We start from the raw sequence: 18,467 nt of genomic DNA on the forward strand, positions 1-18,467 counted from the left end.
GAAGGCTGGCTGCCCCCTTACTACTGGGGAAATCTATTTATACCTTAGAGTTAGCTTGATTGTGGAAAGCAAAATGATAGGTTCTACCCACTTCTCATGTCTAACGAGTACAGGATTTGGAATCCTGCTTGCTGACAACTGTGGAACTTGAGAATCACACATGAATTCAACACATCCTTTAACTTACTGTAAATGTATTTTATCCCTTCTGTAACGGCTGGTCTCCAGACTGCAGTATAATGGGCAGGTCCAGTATGTCATCATTATGCACAGAATGGAGACTGATGCCCAGCTTTTTTAAATATTAAGTGCAAGGGACAATTTACTAAACAGCATTTCAGATGGACCGTATTTTAAGGTCAAGGAAAGTATAACTGCTTTTCCATAGTTGTTGTTCATGCCTTCCACCATCAGATTCCTCAGTATTTACTATGCATAATTCTTCTAGTGGCCTTTTTGTTTAGCTGCTGAGAAAATCCATGTAGTTGATCCACGAACCACCACATGGAATAGTGAACATTAGACAACTGTGTAAACCAGACTGCCAAGCTCTGAACAAATGGAAAGTGTAGATATGAGCTTCATACCCAGTGCAAAGGTTTAAACCTCCATGGACTGAAGGAGAGCAGTGGGAACATGGTGTGAATGGTACAAGTTTTTAAATACCTCAGGTGAAGACATGCAGTAGAAGCCAGAGACCATATCCCAACTTAGGTGTGGATCTTGAGCAAGTGAGAAAATGTGTCGATGGAGTTTCAGGAAAACATGTTCTTGTAAGCAGAGAAAGAAACACAGATAGGACTGGTTGCAGCTGTAGTGGTCAAGACTCCATTAGTGACAGAAAAGAAAAATGAATACAGCAGACGTGGGAAGCAATTAGGGTGTGATATAAAACACTGAGGGGGAGATTTACAAAAAATTAACTCAACGCAGCACAGCCCCCCGCGAGGCTGCGCTGCGCTGCGTTACGTGACAGGGAGAGAGCAGGAGAGCGCCATAACTTGAAAGATATGACTCTCTCCTCCCCTTTCCCTTGCGCCCGGCGCTGATTTCAGCAGTTGTGTGCCGTGCACACACCTATAGCGCCGCAGCGCCATGGTGTGTGCATGAGTGTAGCATAGGTTTTGTACAGCAAGGGTACCCTTCCTGTACAAAATACTATGCTACATGAGGTAAAGCTTTTCCCACTTTGCATGCTTGCTGCACAGTGCAGCATGCTTTAAAAGTCAGAAAAGGAAGGAGAAATGCTTTCACTTCTCCTTCCTTGCGCCTAGTTGAAAAGGGCACAGTTTTCTCATGCTAAACCCAAGCTACTGTTTTTAGTAAATTGGGTTTAGCATGAGAACTCTTGGGTGGTTGCATGGGAACGCCCATGCACCACCCTTGGTACGCCCCCATGACGCAAAGTAACAGGAAGCAGCGCAATGCACTGCTTCACATTACTTTTACGCTATTTCCAACGCTAAGAGCTGGAAAGTTAATTTGCGCTATTTTGCATCACTTTTGTGACCCAAACATGGCACAAAATCTTAGTAAATCTCCCCCTGAGTTTGAGACAACACAGAGTGTAATACAGGCTTCTCCATCAAGTATCTTGTGAGCTACTGGTAGCTATCCAGCTACCTATAAATAGCTCTTGTTGCACAGTCCAGCCTACTAATTAGAAGCTTTTGCTTGGTTGAATTAATATATGTATACCAAAATTGAAAAACATGTATACAAGACGAAAATGTGTGCATTTTTAGTACTCATATGCTGATGTTTGGAGAAAAATGGTTGAATTTCCAAAACATATTTAAAGCTAGCATTGGAGTGATAAATCTTAAGGCCTTAGAGGAGGTTAGTAAGTCATATTATCTGGGTGACAGAGGCATTGCAGCTATGGCTGATATGAGGTACCCAGGTATTCCAAATTGACAAAGCCTTTTGACATGACAACTGGTAACACTCCGTGATCCACTAATGTGATCACTGTTGGTAATCTTGCCTTGGGTGGCCAACAATGTAATCCTGCCTGATGCGATCACTGTTACAATACTAATAATATCAGTCACTCGGGCTGATTTTCATTGAGCATAAGTAGCTCTTATTACAGAAAAGGTTGGAGACGCTGTGGTGTGGTATTTCTCAGCCGGCAAGCAAATAAAAACAAGAGGGGCTTGACGGGCTTTATTTGTCTCTAATCATCTGGAGACCGAACCAAACATTTAACTTTTTTTTTTCAAGAGTAGATTTGTCTTAGTTCAGAAAATTCTAGCTATAGTGACATCTATATCCAGAGTAAAACAACAAGAACGTTTTTGAATAGGGCTCCTTGGACCTGTATTCCATGTTTGATATATAATGTTTTCAGCAAGTGCCATCACACCTATGTAATATAGGTTGAACGTTTCTATACCATACCTGTGCCCAAGTTCGTGGGCGATGGTGAATGCCAGAGGGAGCCCAGAGTCCTCGTTGATATTGCAGCTGCGGGAAGGTTGGCACATGCCCGAGAGATGAGAGAGACCCAGTGTTTCACAGGGTTGGTTCATGCCACTACAGATGTCCTTCCTGCAGCATGAGGTAAAAACAACAATGCTTCACGTGAGAAGAATCCTAAAAATATGTCCACATTTACAACATCTAAAGATGTATCATTTCCACTTGCTGACTGCGCCTGGTAATAATACAAAGGATGCGGACAATGTATTTCGAGTTACAAGATTTGGCTTTTGAAGACTATTGATAACACAACACCCTCTACAAACCTGTCAATTTCTAGAGTTTTAAAAAAGTCAATATTTTTATTTTTGCGCTTTACACTTGCAGCTGTAGTTTGCCAAGTTCTCCACTGTATCTTGCCACTTCTTTCCTACCCACATGCATTTGCTGTCAGTTAATTCATTATTTCTTTCTTTTCAGTCTTTATTTTTTTAGGTAAAACAGGGGCTTAACGCAGGTCCCTGCGGCCCTCCATGGGCCCCCAGCCCCTAACAGGGGTCTAATCCCGTCCAGGGCCAACGAATATGTGAAAGATGTGGAAGACACGGAGGGTAGGGGGCTTATCTTTGTACGTTTTTCCACTAATATAAAGCACTGGATTGTGTCATTTTGTCACCAGGGGCATTGCTACAGAGGGCGGGGGGGGGGGGGGGGGGTTGTTTGGGGTGTTTCACCTCCCCAATAAATGTATTTTCTGACGAATAGTTGGGAACAGGTGCTTATAGTTGGGTATAGTGAGGTGTCGGATTTCACCTGGGAGTATTACATACACACACTGACAAAAACACACACACTCTCATATCTGTTTGGAAAGTTCTAAAAAAGGTTGATTAGTTTACAAAATATTGTTTCTCTCACTTAGGGGCTCATTACGATGGAGGAGAGGCCGGCAGCCCCTCTGCCATCTGGCTCCCATTTTCCCTGCTACATAAGGATGGCGGGGAGAATCGTGCCACAAGCGTGTTGGACCCAAAGAGCGCCCGCCACGCTTCCGCCACAAGCGATCGTTGTGATTGCCTGGTGATTATGATGGCAGTCCCGCCCGATCACAATGCTGGTGTTAGCCAGCGTTTCCATGGCGGTTGAACCGCCATGGGAAGGCTGGCGGAGGCTGGCTTCGGGGGCCGTTACGGGCCCCCTCTGGGAGGGGGTGGGGACAGTTGTGCACTGGGGGTACCCATGGTACCCCCCTACATTTCAATGCACATCACACAGTGCCTGCTACGTTGTGCCGGGAAACGCACAACATGGCCATTTAAAATTGCGGCGGGTGCTGCAGCCAGCAGCACCTGCCGCAATGTTAAATTGCCAGATGCGACCGCCGCAGTGGCGGTCGCATCATAATTAGGGGTGCGGGACCGCCGCATGACAGGCTGGCGGTCCCGATCCCGCTACGATGGCCACTTAGTACTCATATCAATCTGCATTTCTCTCTCTTTCCACTGCCCTGTAAGCCTCTCTCACGCACTCTGCATTTGATATAATGTATTTTAACATTATATGCCATCATGATTGTCGGTATATCTGAAGCTCACACGCCCCAGTCTTACTGACCAAGCTAACCCTCTGTTTGTTACTTCGTAGCAATGTCAACTTTGGTGGCAATGCCATCAATAAAGTCTGTGAGAAATCATGAAGGTGCAATTCCAGATATGATTTTCAGAGGGGGGCTGTGGGTCTTGAATAACCTGCACACAGTAGAGGCTTTTCCTACACAGATGAGGAGGGGGTGGTCCGGGTGATTTAGTGCACGGCTGGGAAGGCTTTTTTTCATAGGACTTGGATTCAGTAAGATATTCTTTATTCGGTTAATTAATACCATAAAAGACACAAACAATATTAATGATACATAAAATCCGACAATATTATAAAGAGCTTGGATTCAGTTGTTATGTTATGTTATGTTAAAAAAGTTTTGTATAGCGCCTATCACCGCCGGTCTCTAAGCGCTTTAAAACAGAAAGAACACAACGTACAGTCACTCCAAAATCCCATACCAGTTCTGACTAGGCCAAGGATATAGCTTTTGTGAAAAGGAACGTCTTAAGTCTTTTCCTGAAGGAAAGTAGTTGTGAATCCTCCTTTAGCTTGGCCGGTAGCTCATTCCAAAGTTGTGGCAGAATCACCGACAAGGCATTGCCACCTTTGGTCTTTAGTTTAAACCTGGGTTGAGACAGATTGTAGGCCTGACCTGAGCGTAAGGTTCTGGCAGGAACATATCTCCTCAGGCGCTGCTTGATGTACTCTGGGGCTTTGCCAAAGAGAGCCTTGTGGGCCATACAGAGACATTTAAATTGAACCCTGAACTTCATGGGCAACCAGTGAAGCTTCTGAAGGAGAGGAGTTGCATGGGAAGTCCTCGGCAGGGAGAAAATCAGCCTGGCAGCATCATTCTGCAGGACCTGCAGCTTGCTAAGCAACTTCTGAGACAGACCAAGATACAGCGCATTGCCGTAATCTAATCTCGAGATGATTGTGGCGGAGACAATGGTTTGTAGGGTGGAGGCTGAGAGAATGGGAGTCAGCTTACGAAGTTACCTCATCACCCCCATACAGGAGCCTACTACGGCTGACACTTGAGGGGCCATGGTGAGATCAGAGTCAATCTTTAGGCCCAAACTTTTTACCACTGTACTAGGAGAAGGAGTTTTTTCCAGTACCGGGGGCCAGTACAAGTCACCCCAAGAAGTGGCCTGATTACTAAGCACCAAAACCTCAGTCTTCTCGGCATTTACCTTCAAGAGGTTATTAGTCATCCAGTTAACCGTGAAACTGAGCAGGTTCCTTACTGATTCCTGATCCTCCTTTGTTTCTCCAAGCTGCACTAGCAGCTGGGTATCATCTGCGTAGTTAAAGATTTCACAACTCCTACGCGAGAGCTCCTCTATCAAAGGTTGTAGGTAGATGTTGAAAAGTAAGGGGGATAATGCAGACCCCTGTGGCACACCCCATGGTACCTCCTTAATCCCCGACAGCTGGTCCCCCATCTGAACCCTCTGAGCACGTCCTGACAGGAAAGATTCTAACCACTTGAGTGCCTGTCCTGTTATCCCCAGCTTAGCGATACGGTCCAGCAGGATGGTATGGCTGACCGTATCGAATGCTGCCGACAGGTCAAGTAGAATCAGGGCACATGGTTGTTTCTTATCAGCTCTGACCCTCAGCTCATCAGTTACCGTGGCCATAACAAGTTCTGTACTGTGCTGTGGCCGGAAACCAGCCTGCCTAGCATGAAGTAGATGATGTTCCTCCAGATAGCTGGCTAGGGTGTTCAGGACGTGTTTTTCTAGAATCTTACTCAGAAATGGTAGCTGGGAGATAGGTCTGTAGTTTTTCAACACCTTGGTATCAGCTCCTGTTTTTTTGAGGAGTGGAGAGACTCTAGCTTCCTTCAACTGAGTAGGGAGGTAGCCCGCTTCTAGTGAGGTGTTCAGGAAGCTCAGCAACTGAGGCTGAATATTCGGCAGAGCTAATTTGAAGATTTTTGGGGGACAGGGATCTGTACTGGAGCCTGATTTAACATGGCTGATCAGCTCCACCAGATGTTCATCCTCTATGTAAGGGAAGCCGCTCAGGGTCCCGGCCATCCATCGACTGCCTAAGCCCGATGACGAGGGCAGGCCGACCGGACTCGAGGTGATATCTGACAGGATGTCCTGAACCTTCCGAAGGAAGAAGCCTTGGAAAGTATCACAATCAGGTAGATCATCCGTAGTCCTTTTCTCACCTAGTTGTGTGAGTTCCCTGAGAATTGTGAGAGTCTCCCTTTGTTTGTTGGTGGCCTCCCTAATTCTATTTTCATAGAAGGCGGATTTCCTTGCCAAAATATCCAACTTATAGCTGGCCAACGATGCTTTAAAGGTTAGTGATTCTACTGGGCAGTAGTTGAGTCTCCACCTTCGTTCCGCCTTACGAAGGGCTTGCTTCTTTTCCCTAAGTGAAGCATCGAACCATGGGGCTCCATTGCCCTTTGCTCTAGTCTTAACCAGTCGCTCCGGGGCGAGCTGATCCAGGGCGGACCGAATCCAGGACATCAGGACAGTAGTGTCAGAGTCCAGGTCAGTCTGTGTCAGCTTGGGAGGAGAAGAGGAGAGCAGGGTCGAGATTAACCCCTTCGACGCGCATGACGGAACGGTTCCATCATGCACGTCGGTTGCGCTGTGCGCATGACGGAACCGTTCCGTCATGGCCCCGCCCGCGCACAGAACCTTCAGCGTGGCACGGAAATCCGCGCTGCGCTGAAGGGGTTAAGGAAACAGCCTCAATCTTCATCCAAGACCTCACTTTCCTCCTCATGTGCGTTGCGGTGGTCAACTGAGGCTCTCCTGGAACCCAGCAACTAATTAAGGAATGGTCTGACCAGATACAGGGGCTAACTTCAGTAATTTGCAGGCGGGACAGGGAGGACCAAACAAGGTCAAGTGTGTGGCCCTTCACATGGGTGGGGCCCCTTACCAATTGATGCAAATTGAGGGCAGAGAGGTTTGTGTCAAATTCTTGCGCCATGGACTCTTTAGGAACCTTATCCCAGTGGTAGTTAAAATCGCCTACCACCATAAGGGACTTGTACCTGGAGGACAAATCTGTCAAGAGTTCAAAGAAGATGTCATTAAATTCGGGTGAACTCTGGGGTGGGCGATAGACTAGTAGCAGCAGAAGGCATGAGGATTTTAGTGATATTTTTACCCCTAGCAGTTCTGCGCAATCACAGTTTTCTGCTACTAATTGTGTCACTTTAAGATTCTTTTTGAACAGAACTGCCACACCACCCCCTCTACTGTCCTTGGGACGATTGTACCAGAAGGCGTCAAAATCAGGGGGTAGGGCTGCTAAAACGTCCGGTGTCGATGACGTGCCCAGCACGTCTCTGAGAGAGCCAAGATGTCAATTTCACCCTCGGATAGTAGAGTGAATACCTCAAGATGATGCTTCTGTAGGGAGCGTGTATTTAGTGTTGCAATAGTAAGGCCTTGTGTCGTGGTACGTGTGAGAACATCCTCTCTCCGCAGCAAAGCCTCTGATCGCAGCTTAGCATGGGTTACTACATCTAGCCCCGTGTTACCAGTGTTCAGGGTCCTGAGAGTTTCGGGTGTATATATGCATGAACGACCAGGGGGGGTGGCCCCTGGGCCCTTCCTGGCCCGGACGGGCACAGACGGGCTTTCCTCTGGCGCTCCTCCGGCGCGACGCTGCGCGCGTGCACTGCGCGCGCTGCGCGCGACCATTTCCGTCCCCTAAATAGCGTATGGCAGGGGGCGTTAGTCCAACCTAGAGCGCTGAGCCCGGAAGCGTCGTGGGAGCGCTTCCGACCCACACCCAAGATGGCGGTCGGGGGTAGGGCGGCGAGAAAACACCCAAATGGTGAGTTAAGTGCGATCAAATTTTTAAGTGCAGGCAATGCGGGTGTTTTGGGGAGGCAGAAGGCGATAGAAATACAATTTAGAGCAATTTAAAAACACAACAAATTCTGCAATCAATTCTCAACTAAAAGACTAAGCGAGGATAGCCACAAGCAGTATTACGTTTCTGGAGACCGTGTTAGTGTGACAGTCCTATCTGTTGACCAGCCGGACACCAACTGGGCCCCTAAATAGAGTTTACCAGGGGGCGTTAGTCCAACCTAGAGCGCTGAGCCAGTAAGCGTCGTGGGAGCGCTTCCGACCCACACCCAAGATGGCGGTCGGGGTAGGGCGGCGAGAAAACACCCAAATGGTGAGTTAAGTGCAATCAAATTTTTAAGTGCAGGCAATGCGGGCGTTTTGGGGAGGCAGAAGGCGATAGAAATACAATTTAGAGCAATTTAAAAACACAACAAATTCTGCAATCAATTCTCAACTAAAAGACTAAGCGAGGATAGCCACAAGCAGTATTACGTTTCTGCAGACCGCGTTAGTGTGACAGTCCTATCTGTTCCACTGGATGTTATCACAAATGATATATTTTTGCAGGAATTGCGTCCCGAACTTTTTAGAAGTTGATTTCCCGCTGTGAAACTTTTTGTTACATTGGTCCGGATCGAGCAATTAGGAACACAGGTACCAATTAGAAGTGGCTCTGAAGCTGCTTAATATGTTTGGGCTTATTCCCCCAACTTTGAAGATGGTGCAGAAAATGTTAAAGCCAATATATTACTTTATGGTGGGTGAGAGAAGATATCTTTAGGTTAAAACCGAATGCGGCTACTTGGGTTTGCGCTCTTTGCTGCTTCAATACCTTTTTTGCAAGTATCAGCGGAAACAACCTGATAGTAGTGCAGTCGCGAGTACAGCAAAGATATGTTTCGAGCAATGCAGCAAGGCCATCGTAAATGTAGGATGATTTTTTTCAGCAACATGAGTTGGAAAGACATATTTTGGGTCACCGCTTTGATATGATGACCAAATAAAAGATAAGTATTGATCAATAAACGAGGATTTTTCACTACGTTAGTATGAGTCAGCAAGACACATTGGGGCATATCAACAACAACCGGCGATAATTATCGCTCAGCGCTCCTAGCGCTAGGATAATTATCGCCGGCTAGCGTGGATTTTTATCGCTGAGATAGCGTGCTATTAGCAACGCTTATCTCAATAGCGATAAAAATCCTCACGCTAAGTGGCTAACGTGAGATTATCGCTGGAAACCCAGCGATAATCTCACATTAGATTGTTGATAGGGACAGACAAACTTAGCCATGATATCCTCCTTCCATAGGATGTCATCGCTAAGTCAGAAAAATACCAGACGTAAAAAAGCAGCGTTAACTGAGGTTAGCGCTGCTTTTTTTGTCTCTAACAGGGTTAGCGATATTCTTGATAATAGGAGAAATGTCGCTTAGCGATATTTCTCCTATTATTTTACTCTGGAACGCCTCCTTTGCATCTCATTAGAGATGCAAGGGGAAGCGTAGAGTAAAAGGGTGCTAACATGCCAATTTGCATGTTAGCACCCTGTTGTTGATAGGGTGCTAGTTTTATCTCTGCTTTTTTGGGTTTTAAAGCCAAAAAAGCAGAGATAAAGCCCTTGTTGATATGCCCCATTGTTCTTCTAGACAGATGCAGGGAAAGCTGCGAACTAAGAAGAAAGAAAGATAGAGTGTAACATGTGAAGAGATGGGGAGAAAGAGAGACAAGAAGACAGAAAGCGAGAAATGTCAGGCAGAGATAGAAAAAGAGACAGTGAGCGATGGGAGAGAGAAACATGGAAAGACAGAAAGGGCATATTAGAGAGCACTAACATTGGACTCAAGATCCAATGGGAATGGTGCAGTCTTCCATCTTACTGCCTCCACCAATGGGCAATGACCACATGCAAAAGAATATGAGTGTAATAGGTAGAAAAGGGAAAGGGGAATAGAATTAGAAAGAAAACAGAGTAACTGGACTTCACCGCTCTGATTCATTAGTTCTACTTCACTCTGATGTCTCCAGGATGTAGTGTTGTCTAAAGACAAAAAGGTATCTTTAGTAAATTGCCACGAAATTCCGGCATCTAACTGTAGCAGTGAACACGAGATACCTAGGGGCATATCAACAAGCAGGCGATACAAAATTATCGCCGCTTTTGCCGCCGTTTTCGGCCGAAAAGTGCAGATAATTTTATCGCCTAATCAGCAAGGTCACGCTAACGCGTGAAACCTTGCTTTAGCGTCATGATTCCTAACACCCAGTGGGCGTTCCTGACCTGGCATGACAGGAGAAATGTAGCTAAGCAACATTTCTCCTATCAGCAAGCCTAACGCTATGAAGCATAGCGTCAGGAAAAGTAGCGATAACTCCTGTTATCACTACTTTCCTTACGCCTGCTTCAGGACTGACTTAGCCATGATATCCTATGGAAGGTGGATATCATGGCTAAATTTGTGAGTCCCCATCAACTAGCTAATGTGAGATTATCGCTGGAAACCTAGCGATAATCTCACGTTAGCCAGTTAGCGCTAGGATTTTTATCGCTGATGAGATAAGCGTTGCTAATAGCACGCTATCTCAGCGATAAAAATCAACGCTAGCCGGCGATAATTATCCGAGCGCTAAGTGCGCTCAGCGATAATTATCGCCGGTTGTTGTTGATATGCCCCTTAGTGATCTCTCTGGGTAGCCAGCTCTCTCTGCTTTGATGTGGAACTAGACATTCTTACAATTCAACATAATGATGATACATATCTTCATGAAACGTTCACCAATTCTTCTCTCTATGAGTAGGATTACTACCTCAGAATTGGTAACTATGCTCTCTCTTTAGAACATGAGTTATAGTTTCTACTTGACTCTTGTGTTACTGCAAGATAATTAGCAAACATTAATCATCACAAATTCCTACCTTAGTGAAATTGCTAGAATTATAATACCTTACCAGTAGACATATATACATGGCATGAGCAACATAGTTCTGACTCAAGAATCCCTCCTGGTCCGTTACAGTTTCATGTATGTAGATGTACAAATAGTTTAAAGTTCATTTCCATAAAAAGATGACTATCATAATACTTCTATGTATGCCCGATGTCCTTCTAACAACTCAAATCTTTGCAAGGGAAATTCTATGTCCCTGCAGCAAAGTCCTGCCTAAAGCGAACTTGCACCACGATTTGCCAAGCAAGATGCTGTTGGCATCGGCAGAAAAGTTGGAAACCTATGCTTCACAGCTACAGAGCCAAGGGGACTTACACAAAAAGTCCCTCTGAAGAGCTTCAGCATCTCTAAAAAAACAAAATGACAATGACAAAGCCCCTTTCCATTTTAGGACTTAGAAACATTTTGAAGCAAAAATCTCAAATACTCCAGAGCCTTAGTGGGACCAACCTGTGACAGGTATCTGACCTGCAGTTTCACAGTAGCAGATACAGTTCCATCCATCTATCTATCTGTCTATCTATCTATCTGTCTATCTATCTATCTATCTATCTATCTATCTATCTATCTATCTATCTATCTATCTATCTATCTATCTATCTATCTATCTATCTATCTATCTATCTATCTATCTATCTATCTATCTATCTATCTATCTATCTATCTATCTATCTATCTATCTATCTATCTATCTATCTATCTATCTATCTATCTATCTATCTGTCTGTATATCTGTCTATCTGTCTGTCTGTCTGTCTGTCTGTCTGTCTGTCTGTCTGTCTGTCTGTCTGTCTATCTGTCTATCTATCTATCTATCTATCTATCTATCTATCTATCTATCTATCTATCTATCTATCTATCTATCTATCTATCTATCTATCTATCTATCTATCTATCTATCTGTCTATTTCTGTCTCTCTAGCTACCTCTTGGTCCCTGTCTTTGTCCCTCTGTGTGTCTCTGATGCTCTATCTGGACCTTGATTCCTCTGTACTCAGTCTGCCTCTCTAGATCAAAGTTCAATCAAATGAAATCTCTCCTAGAGTCTGTAGGACACAATAGCGTCCGGGCACAATGTGACCCTGATGCTGCAGGGACAGCAGTCTTGGGTGAAATAAAAATGCACTGCGATCATGAGAAGAAGGGAGCAAAAGCAGGGGGCAGCTGGGGTCCCATCACTGTCACTGGCTAACTGTCAGCCATTGACTGTATTGTGGGAAGAGACCTGACTGGTCAACAAAATCGATCATTCAGGACTTGACTTCATGGTGGCTCTAATGAATGGAATTTGCTCTCATCTTTCCAACACACATTTTCACAGGCCTTGTGTATTTGAGGCGGATCCTAGGCTACAGTAACCCATGCTTGCATGTTTGAACCAATCCTGAATTTTCCTCAAATACGTGTACCGTGCAAACTATTCCTTGATATGAAATGCATGAACACAGAGGTGCCGATCACGATCCGGTAAAAAAATTCCCCGTGCGACTCATATCCGGTCTTTTTACCGTACGAATCGTACAAGTGCCGTACGAACTGGCAATCACGATTCGCATGGGAAAAAGACCATACGAATCGCATTGGGAATAATTCCCCACACGTCCTCGGGTCGGAAAAAGTGTCCGACACGTCCTCGTACGATTTACCGTACAAATGTGAAAAGCGAAGTCCGACCGGGGAATCACGATCCGTCCCGGGCGTCCGAATGTACAACCGTATGGCTAAAAGACCGTCCGCACCGAACTCCTATAACAACCATGGAGACGTCCAAACAGGTGCCCGGTACGTGCCGTACCCCCCCAGCCCCTGCATGTACGCGCCGTACCCCCCCCCAGCCCCCGCATGTACGTGTCGAACCCCCCGTGTATGTACACCCGAGTACGTGTCGAACCCCCCCGTGTATGTACACCCGAGTACGTTCGAGTCGTACCCCCACCCGTGTAAGTACACCCAAGTACGTGTCGAACCCCCGTGTATGTACACCCGAGTACGTTCGAGTCGTACCCCCACCCGTGTATGTACACCCGAGTACGTGTCGAACCCCCCCGTGTATGTACACCCGAGTATGTGTCGAACCCCCCGTGTATGTACACCCGAGTACGTTCGAGTCGTACCCCCACCCGTGTATGTACACCCGAGTACGTGTCGAACCCCCCCGTGTATGTACACCCGAGTACGTTCGAGTCGTACCCCCACCCGTGTATGTACACCCGAGTACGTGTCGAACCCCCCGTGTATGTACACCCGAGTACGTTCGAGTCGTACCCCCACCCGTGTATGTACACCCGAGTACGTGTCGAACCCCCCCGTGTATGTACACCCGAGTACGTGTCGAACCCCCCGTGTATGTACACCCGAGTACGTGTCGAACCCCCCCGTGTATGTACACCCGAGTACGTTCGAGTCGTACCCCCACCCGCTGGGGGTACGCACCGTACATACACGGGTGGGGGTACGACTCGAACGTACTCGGGTGTACATACACGGGGGGGTTCGACACGTACTCGGGTGTACATACACGGGGGGTTCAACACGTACTCGGGTGTACATACACGGGGGGTTCGACACGTACTCGGGTGTACATACACGGGGGTTCAACACGTACATGCGGGGACTGGGGGGGGTACGGCGCGTACATGCGGGGGCTGGGGGGGTACGGCGCGTACATGCGGGGGCTGGGGGGGGGTACGGCACGTACATGCGGGGGCTGGGGGGGGGGGTACGGCGCTTACCGGGCCACCTACTCTGGTCATTTCACGCCGTACTTCGCATTTGCGGCACTTTTTGGGTGCCGTGAAAATATTGCCGTCCGGACTGCTGTCGGTTCGAATCGTAATTCCTGGGTCGTGAAACGCTGCCTAGAAGCGTCCCGACGTCACGTCGCAGCATTCCCGGATCACATTCGTATGCATATTTTCGTCGGTCGGTGTTTTTTACGATTCGTACGGAAATGGTGTTTCCGTGCGAATCGTAATTCCATGTTTGTAATGTTTTACAACCGGGTACGAGTCGGACGGAGAATACGCTCCGACCGACGGTTCGTACCCGGTTTTTACCGGATTGTAATCGGCACCAGAGTTGTGGCTGCACACAGCCAAATCAGAACATGAGACACCACAGAGGTATACCTTCAATAAGTACCCATATTATTAAAATAGATACAGTATTTCTCATTTTATGGATTCAATGATTATTTCATCAGTTATAAGAATTTCTTTTTTATTGCAGCAGTTTGTGAAATGTAAGTACTTTCCTCACTTCTATTGTTGGTCTGACAATCCCCTGACATTATGGTGTTTTCTTTCATTAAATCTCGTTGGATGAGCTCATCCTTGTTAGGTGGGTGTGAGATGGAATGCTGCGGCAGATTTATATGTTAAAATTCCCAGGTCCTTTTCCCACCACAGGCCAAGCCCCAAGGGGTAGACTACGGCACCATTTAGAGAATCTCAGAAACGCTAAGAGACTGCTGTGGCTGCAAAGAGGTAAACTAGCACAACACTCATCAAAGCTGCATGCCTTCCCTACAGTAGCCTTGTCCCATCATTTCTCATTTTAATGTCATTTTAGGCAATTAATATGTCTCAATTTTTACTGAGGCAACCTGATGTAATTTAGGAGGCTAATACAAATCAGACCTCATTGAGTTAATTTAATAACATAATGACTAAATCCTTCCAATCTGAAGTGTAGGATTTAGCAAGTTTTGCCTGTGAAAAACAGTTAGGGGCATATTATCAAGAACGGCGTAAAAATTATCGCCGCTTTAGCGGCAGGAAACTGCCGCTAAAGCAGCGATAATGGGCTTGATAATATGATCTTGAGAATGCCAATAGAAGCCCATGTTCTGGTGTGAACATGAGCTTCTATTGGAATTCTTTAGGGCATATCATCAAGCCCATTATCGCGGCTTTAGCGGCAGTTTCCTGCCGCTAAAGCGGCGATAATTGTAACGCCGTTCTTGATAATATGCCCCCAAGGGTCTCATTTATGAGGTTTTTCCGTAGCGCAGTGCCGCAGGCCTTCCTGCGGCGCTGTCCTATGGCAAAAGAAAAGGGCAGGGTAAACAGCCATTACAAAGAGGCTGTTACCACGCAAGCATTTACATCGCATGCGTAACAAGGCATGCGATGCAACAACGACTACTATTACAACACAAACCATTATATCGCATGCACTTTTGAAACGCATGTGATGTAATGGTTATCCACATCATTGTGAGAAAACTATGCTGTTCCGTTTCCTCCGCCCCTCTGTCAATGCTGGAACCAGGAGAGAGGAACCACGAGGAGAGAGAGGTAAGGGGGATTGTGCTTGGGGTGGGCGTTACTTTTTAAGGGTTTAGGGTAGTGTCGAAGTAGTTTAGTAATGTTTGTGTAGTGTAGGGTTGTGTTTTAGGATATAGTGTCGGGGGGGGTCGTGCAGGGTAGAGTTAGAGTGTAGGGACCGGATTGGGGGTAGGAGGAGGGTCATGCTGGGGGTAGTGTTTTAGGGTTTAGGGTAGTGTTGTGGTGTTTATGTAGTGTAGGGAAGTGTTTTTAGGTTTAGGGTAGTGTCGAGGGGGTCGTGCACGGTAGTGTTAGAGTGTAGGGGCCGGACTGGGGATCGTGCGGGGGGTAGTGTTTTTGGGTTTAGGGTAGTGTTGTGGTGTTTGTGTAATGTAGAGTAGTGTTTTAGGGTTTAGGGTAGTGCTCTGGTGTTTGCGTAGTGTAGGGTAGTGTTTTAGGGTTTAGGGTAGTGTAGGAGGGTCATACAGGGTAGTGTTACAGTGTAGGGACAGGACTGGGGGAAGGGGGAGGATCGTGCTGGGGGTAGCGTGTTAGGGTTTAGGGTAGTGTTGCGGTGTTTGTGTAGTGTAGGATAGTGGTTTAGGATTTAGGGTAGTGTCGGGGGTCGTGCAGGGTAGTGTTTGAGTGTAGGAACGGACTGGGGGAAGGGGGAGGGTCATGCTGGGGGTAGCGTGTGAGGGTTTAGGGTAGTGTTTTGGTGTTTGTGTAGTGTAGGGTAGTGGTTTAGGATTTAGGGTAGTGTCGGGGGTCATGCAGGGTAGTGTTAGAGTGTAAGGACAGGACTGGGGAAAGGGGGAAGGTCATGCTGGGGGTGGCGTGTTAGGGTTTAGGGTAGTGCTGTGGTGTTTGTGTAATGTAGGGTAGTGGTTTAGAATTTAGGCTTGTGTCGGGGGTCGTGCAGGGTAGTGTTAGAGTGTAGGGACTGGACTGGGGGTGAGGGAGGGTCGTGCAGGGGGTAGAGGTTTAGGGTTTAGGGTAGTGTTGTGGTGTTTGTGTAGTGTAGGGTAGTGTTTGAGGAATTAGTGTAGTGTCGGGGGTTGTGCAGGGTAGTGTAGTATTATTGTAGGGAGAGGACTGTGGGTCGGGGGAGGGTCGGGGAATTAGTGTAGTGTCGGGGGGTTGTGCAGGGTAGTGTACTGTTATTGTAGGGAGAGGACTGGGGGTTGGGGAGGCTCGTGCAGTGGAACTATATTAGGGATTAGGGTACGGTAGGTTGGAGTCATTTACCTTGTGAACAGTTACCATGAGTATACCTTTACCACGCATACCTTGGCGCTGAAATGGCATACGTGGTAAAGGTATAGTCGTGGTTAAATTTTGCGTTGTAATGGTACTCGTTGTAATTGACATTGCATAGTAATACCCGCGTTGTAAAGGCATGCGTGGTATTTCTATGCGATGTAACAAGTGCTATTCAAGGGTAGGGATGCACCGTATCTATCCGATAAGGTGCATTCCTATCCTTTTCCCCTGCACCGGCACACAATGGGGTGCCGTGTGCCAACGCAGGAACCTTTGCACCATGGTGCAAGGGTGCCTGCCTTGCAGAGATGATTATTTTTGTGCAGGAAGGAAAACCTTCCTGCACAAAAACAATCAAAAGGGGCTTTTTCCTCTTTCTATGTGTGCTGAAAACATATTTCTCCTCGTTGTGCCTCCCTTACGATTCCCCTGGGGAGGCACAACATTTTAGCGCTGCCTCAGAGTTGCAATTTCTCATAAATCTGTCGCAGTGTCAAAAAGCCATGAATGTAGCTGGAAACGCTCCCAGCAACAGCAGTTGCACGCCCCTTTAACTTCAGAAAACTGCGTTGAAGGGAACAATAATTATGAGCCCCAAAAAAAAGTGGCTGAGTGCTGCCTCGTAAATATGGAGCAGGCTCCTGCGCCACGGAGCGTCATAAAAAGTGATGTTCCTGTGGCGCAAGGGGCCTCATAAATTAGGCCTTTAATTTTAGAGGCGGCTGGGCATGAACCATGTTCATTAGCTCAACATGTCCTTCCACTGGCATTATATAATAAAACAATAAAACAATGACTCCCAGGGATTTTTCAGCCATCCTCTTTCTATTTTTTGTTGTATACAGCACTTAGTATCTAATACACCCAAACCTCTTAGAGGTCAAATCCCTCTTTCACTGTAACATGTTTTTTTCAACAGTTACATCCATATTGTGAATCTAAACAGACAATCCAGAAGGGCAACAGGAAGCAGGTATATTTGTTAGTCTTATTCATTCATCCTTTGTATCCCTGTTGGGCCTAGTCTTCTCTGCAGGGTCACTCCCAAACTTTTTGCCATCACCCCTCCTGTTTTTCTGAACTAGTTTTTTGCTCATTTTAGGACCCTGAGCACTTTAACACTGCTAACCAGCGCTAACGTTCTTGTACTCTCTTGGTAACATTGGCCAACACCTGATTACCACATATCATTTACTTATAAGTCCTAAGTGTATGGCACTCAATGTACTAGATGTAGCTCGAACCTATCAATTGAATTCTACTAGTGGGCATGCACTGCATGCCTTAGGCTTACCATTGCAGCCTGTTGTGCAGTTTTAAACTGCCATTCCAACCTGGTAAAATAAACCTTTTGCCAGGCCTAACCTTTCTTTTGAGCACATAAGTCACACCTTTTTATTACAGATAGGTCATAAAATCTCATCCGGCAGGGTGCATTGTATTTAAAAATTCGGACATGCAGGGTTTAAGTTTTGTGTGTCCTGGTAGTGAAAAACTCCTAAAGTTGTTTTTTCAGTACTGTAAGGCCTATCTCTCCCATTGCCTAGCATTCTGTTACCTTATAACATTTAAGTGCTAACTTTGTATAAGGAGCAGGTAAAGATTAGGGGTGTGCAGTAAGTTTGACTCCACCAGAGGAGTTCCCGGAGTTTTCCCACTCTGCAGTTCTGCAAAAACTCTGCCTACCACCTGGGGAGCACAGTTTAACAGCACATTCACTTGCACTGCATGAATTTCCTGCACTTAGCATCACCCTGTTGTTTTTCATGTTGTCTGACTGCCCCATCGCAGGAAACATCAATCTCCACAAACAAAAAAAACAGCACACCGAGCTGACGATCATCTCAGGACATCGATCTGAGAAAGCGCCACCGTCATTGTGAGCATGCACAGGCGAGCTGTGTCTTAATGAGCATGGAAGGCTCCGACTGGACTCATATTGCTCTGTGTATGGAGGCAGTGATCATGAAACATCACATGACTCATGAGGTGTGGCTGTGTGGAGCGGGACCCGGGGCTCACGGTAACTTCTACCCCTCACCCTGAGCATCCCTCAACCTGCTGCTGCATTTGGAACATGTTGATGGCTGAGAGGAATGGATGCACCCCAGAAGAACAC

At 46.5% G+C, this 18,467-nt stretch overlaps 1 protein-coding gene across 1 annotated transcript in view; it reads right to left on the reverse strand.

Annotated features, from left to right (window-relative positions):
* Positions 1 to 18,467, reverse strand: part of ADAMTS12 (ADAM metallopeptidase with thrombospondin type 1 motif 12) — a 4,274,824-nt gene that overhangs the window by 1,999,226 nt on the left and 2,257,131 nt on the right. Inside the window, exon 7 of the mRNA XM_085630806.1 lies at positions 2,404 to 2,553. Coding sequence (XP_085486932.1) covers positions 2,404 to 2,553 — 150 coding nt within the window. The remainder of the gene's footprint in view (positions 1 to 2,403; positions 2,554 to 18,467) is intronic.

The sequence above is a fragment of the Triturus cristatus genome, chromosome 2_1 (genome assembly GCF_964204655.1).
Source record: "Triturus cristatus chromosome 2_1, aTriCri1.1, whole genome shotgun sequence".
Taxonomy (NCBI): Eukaryota; Metazoa; Chordata; class Amphibia; order Caudata; family Salamandridae; genus Triturus; species Triturus cristatus.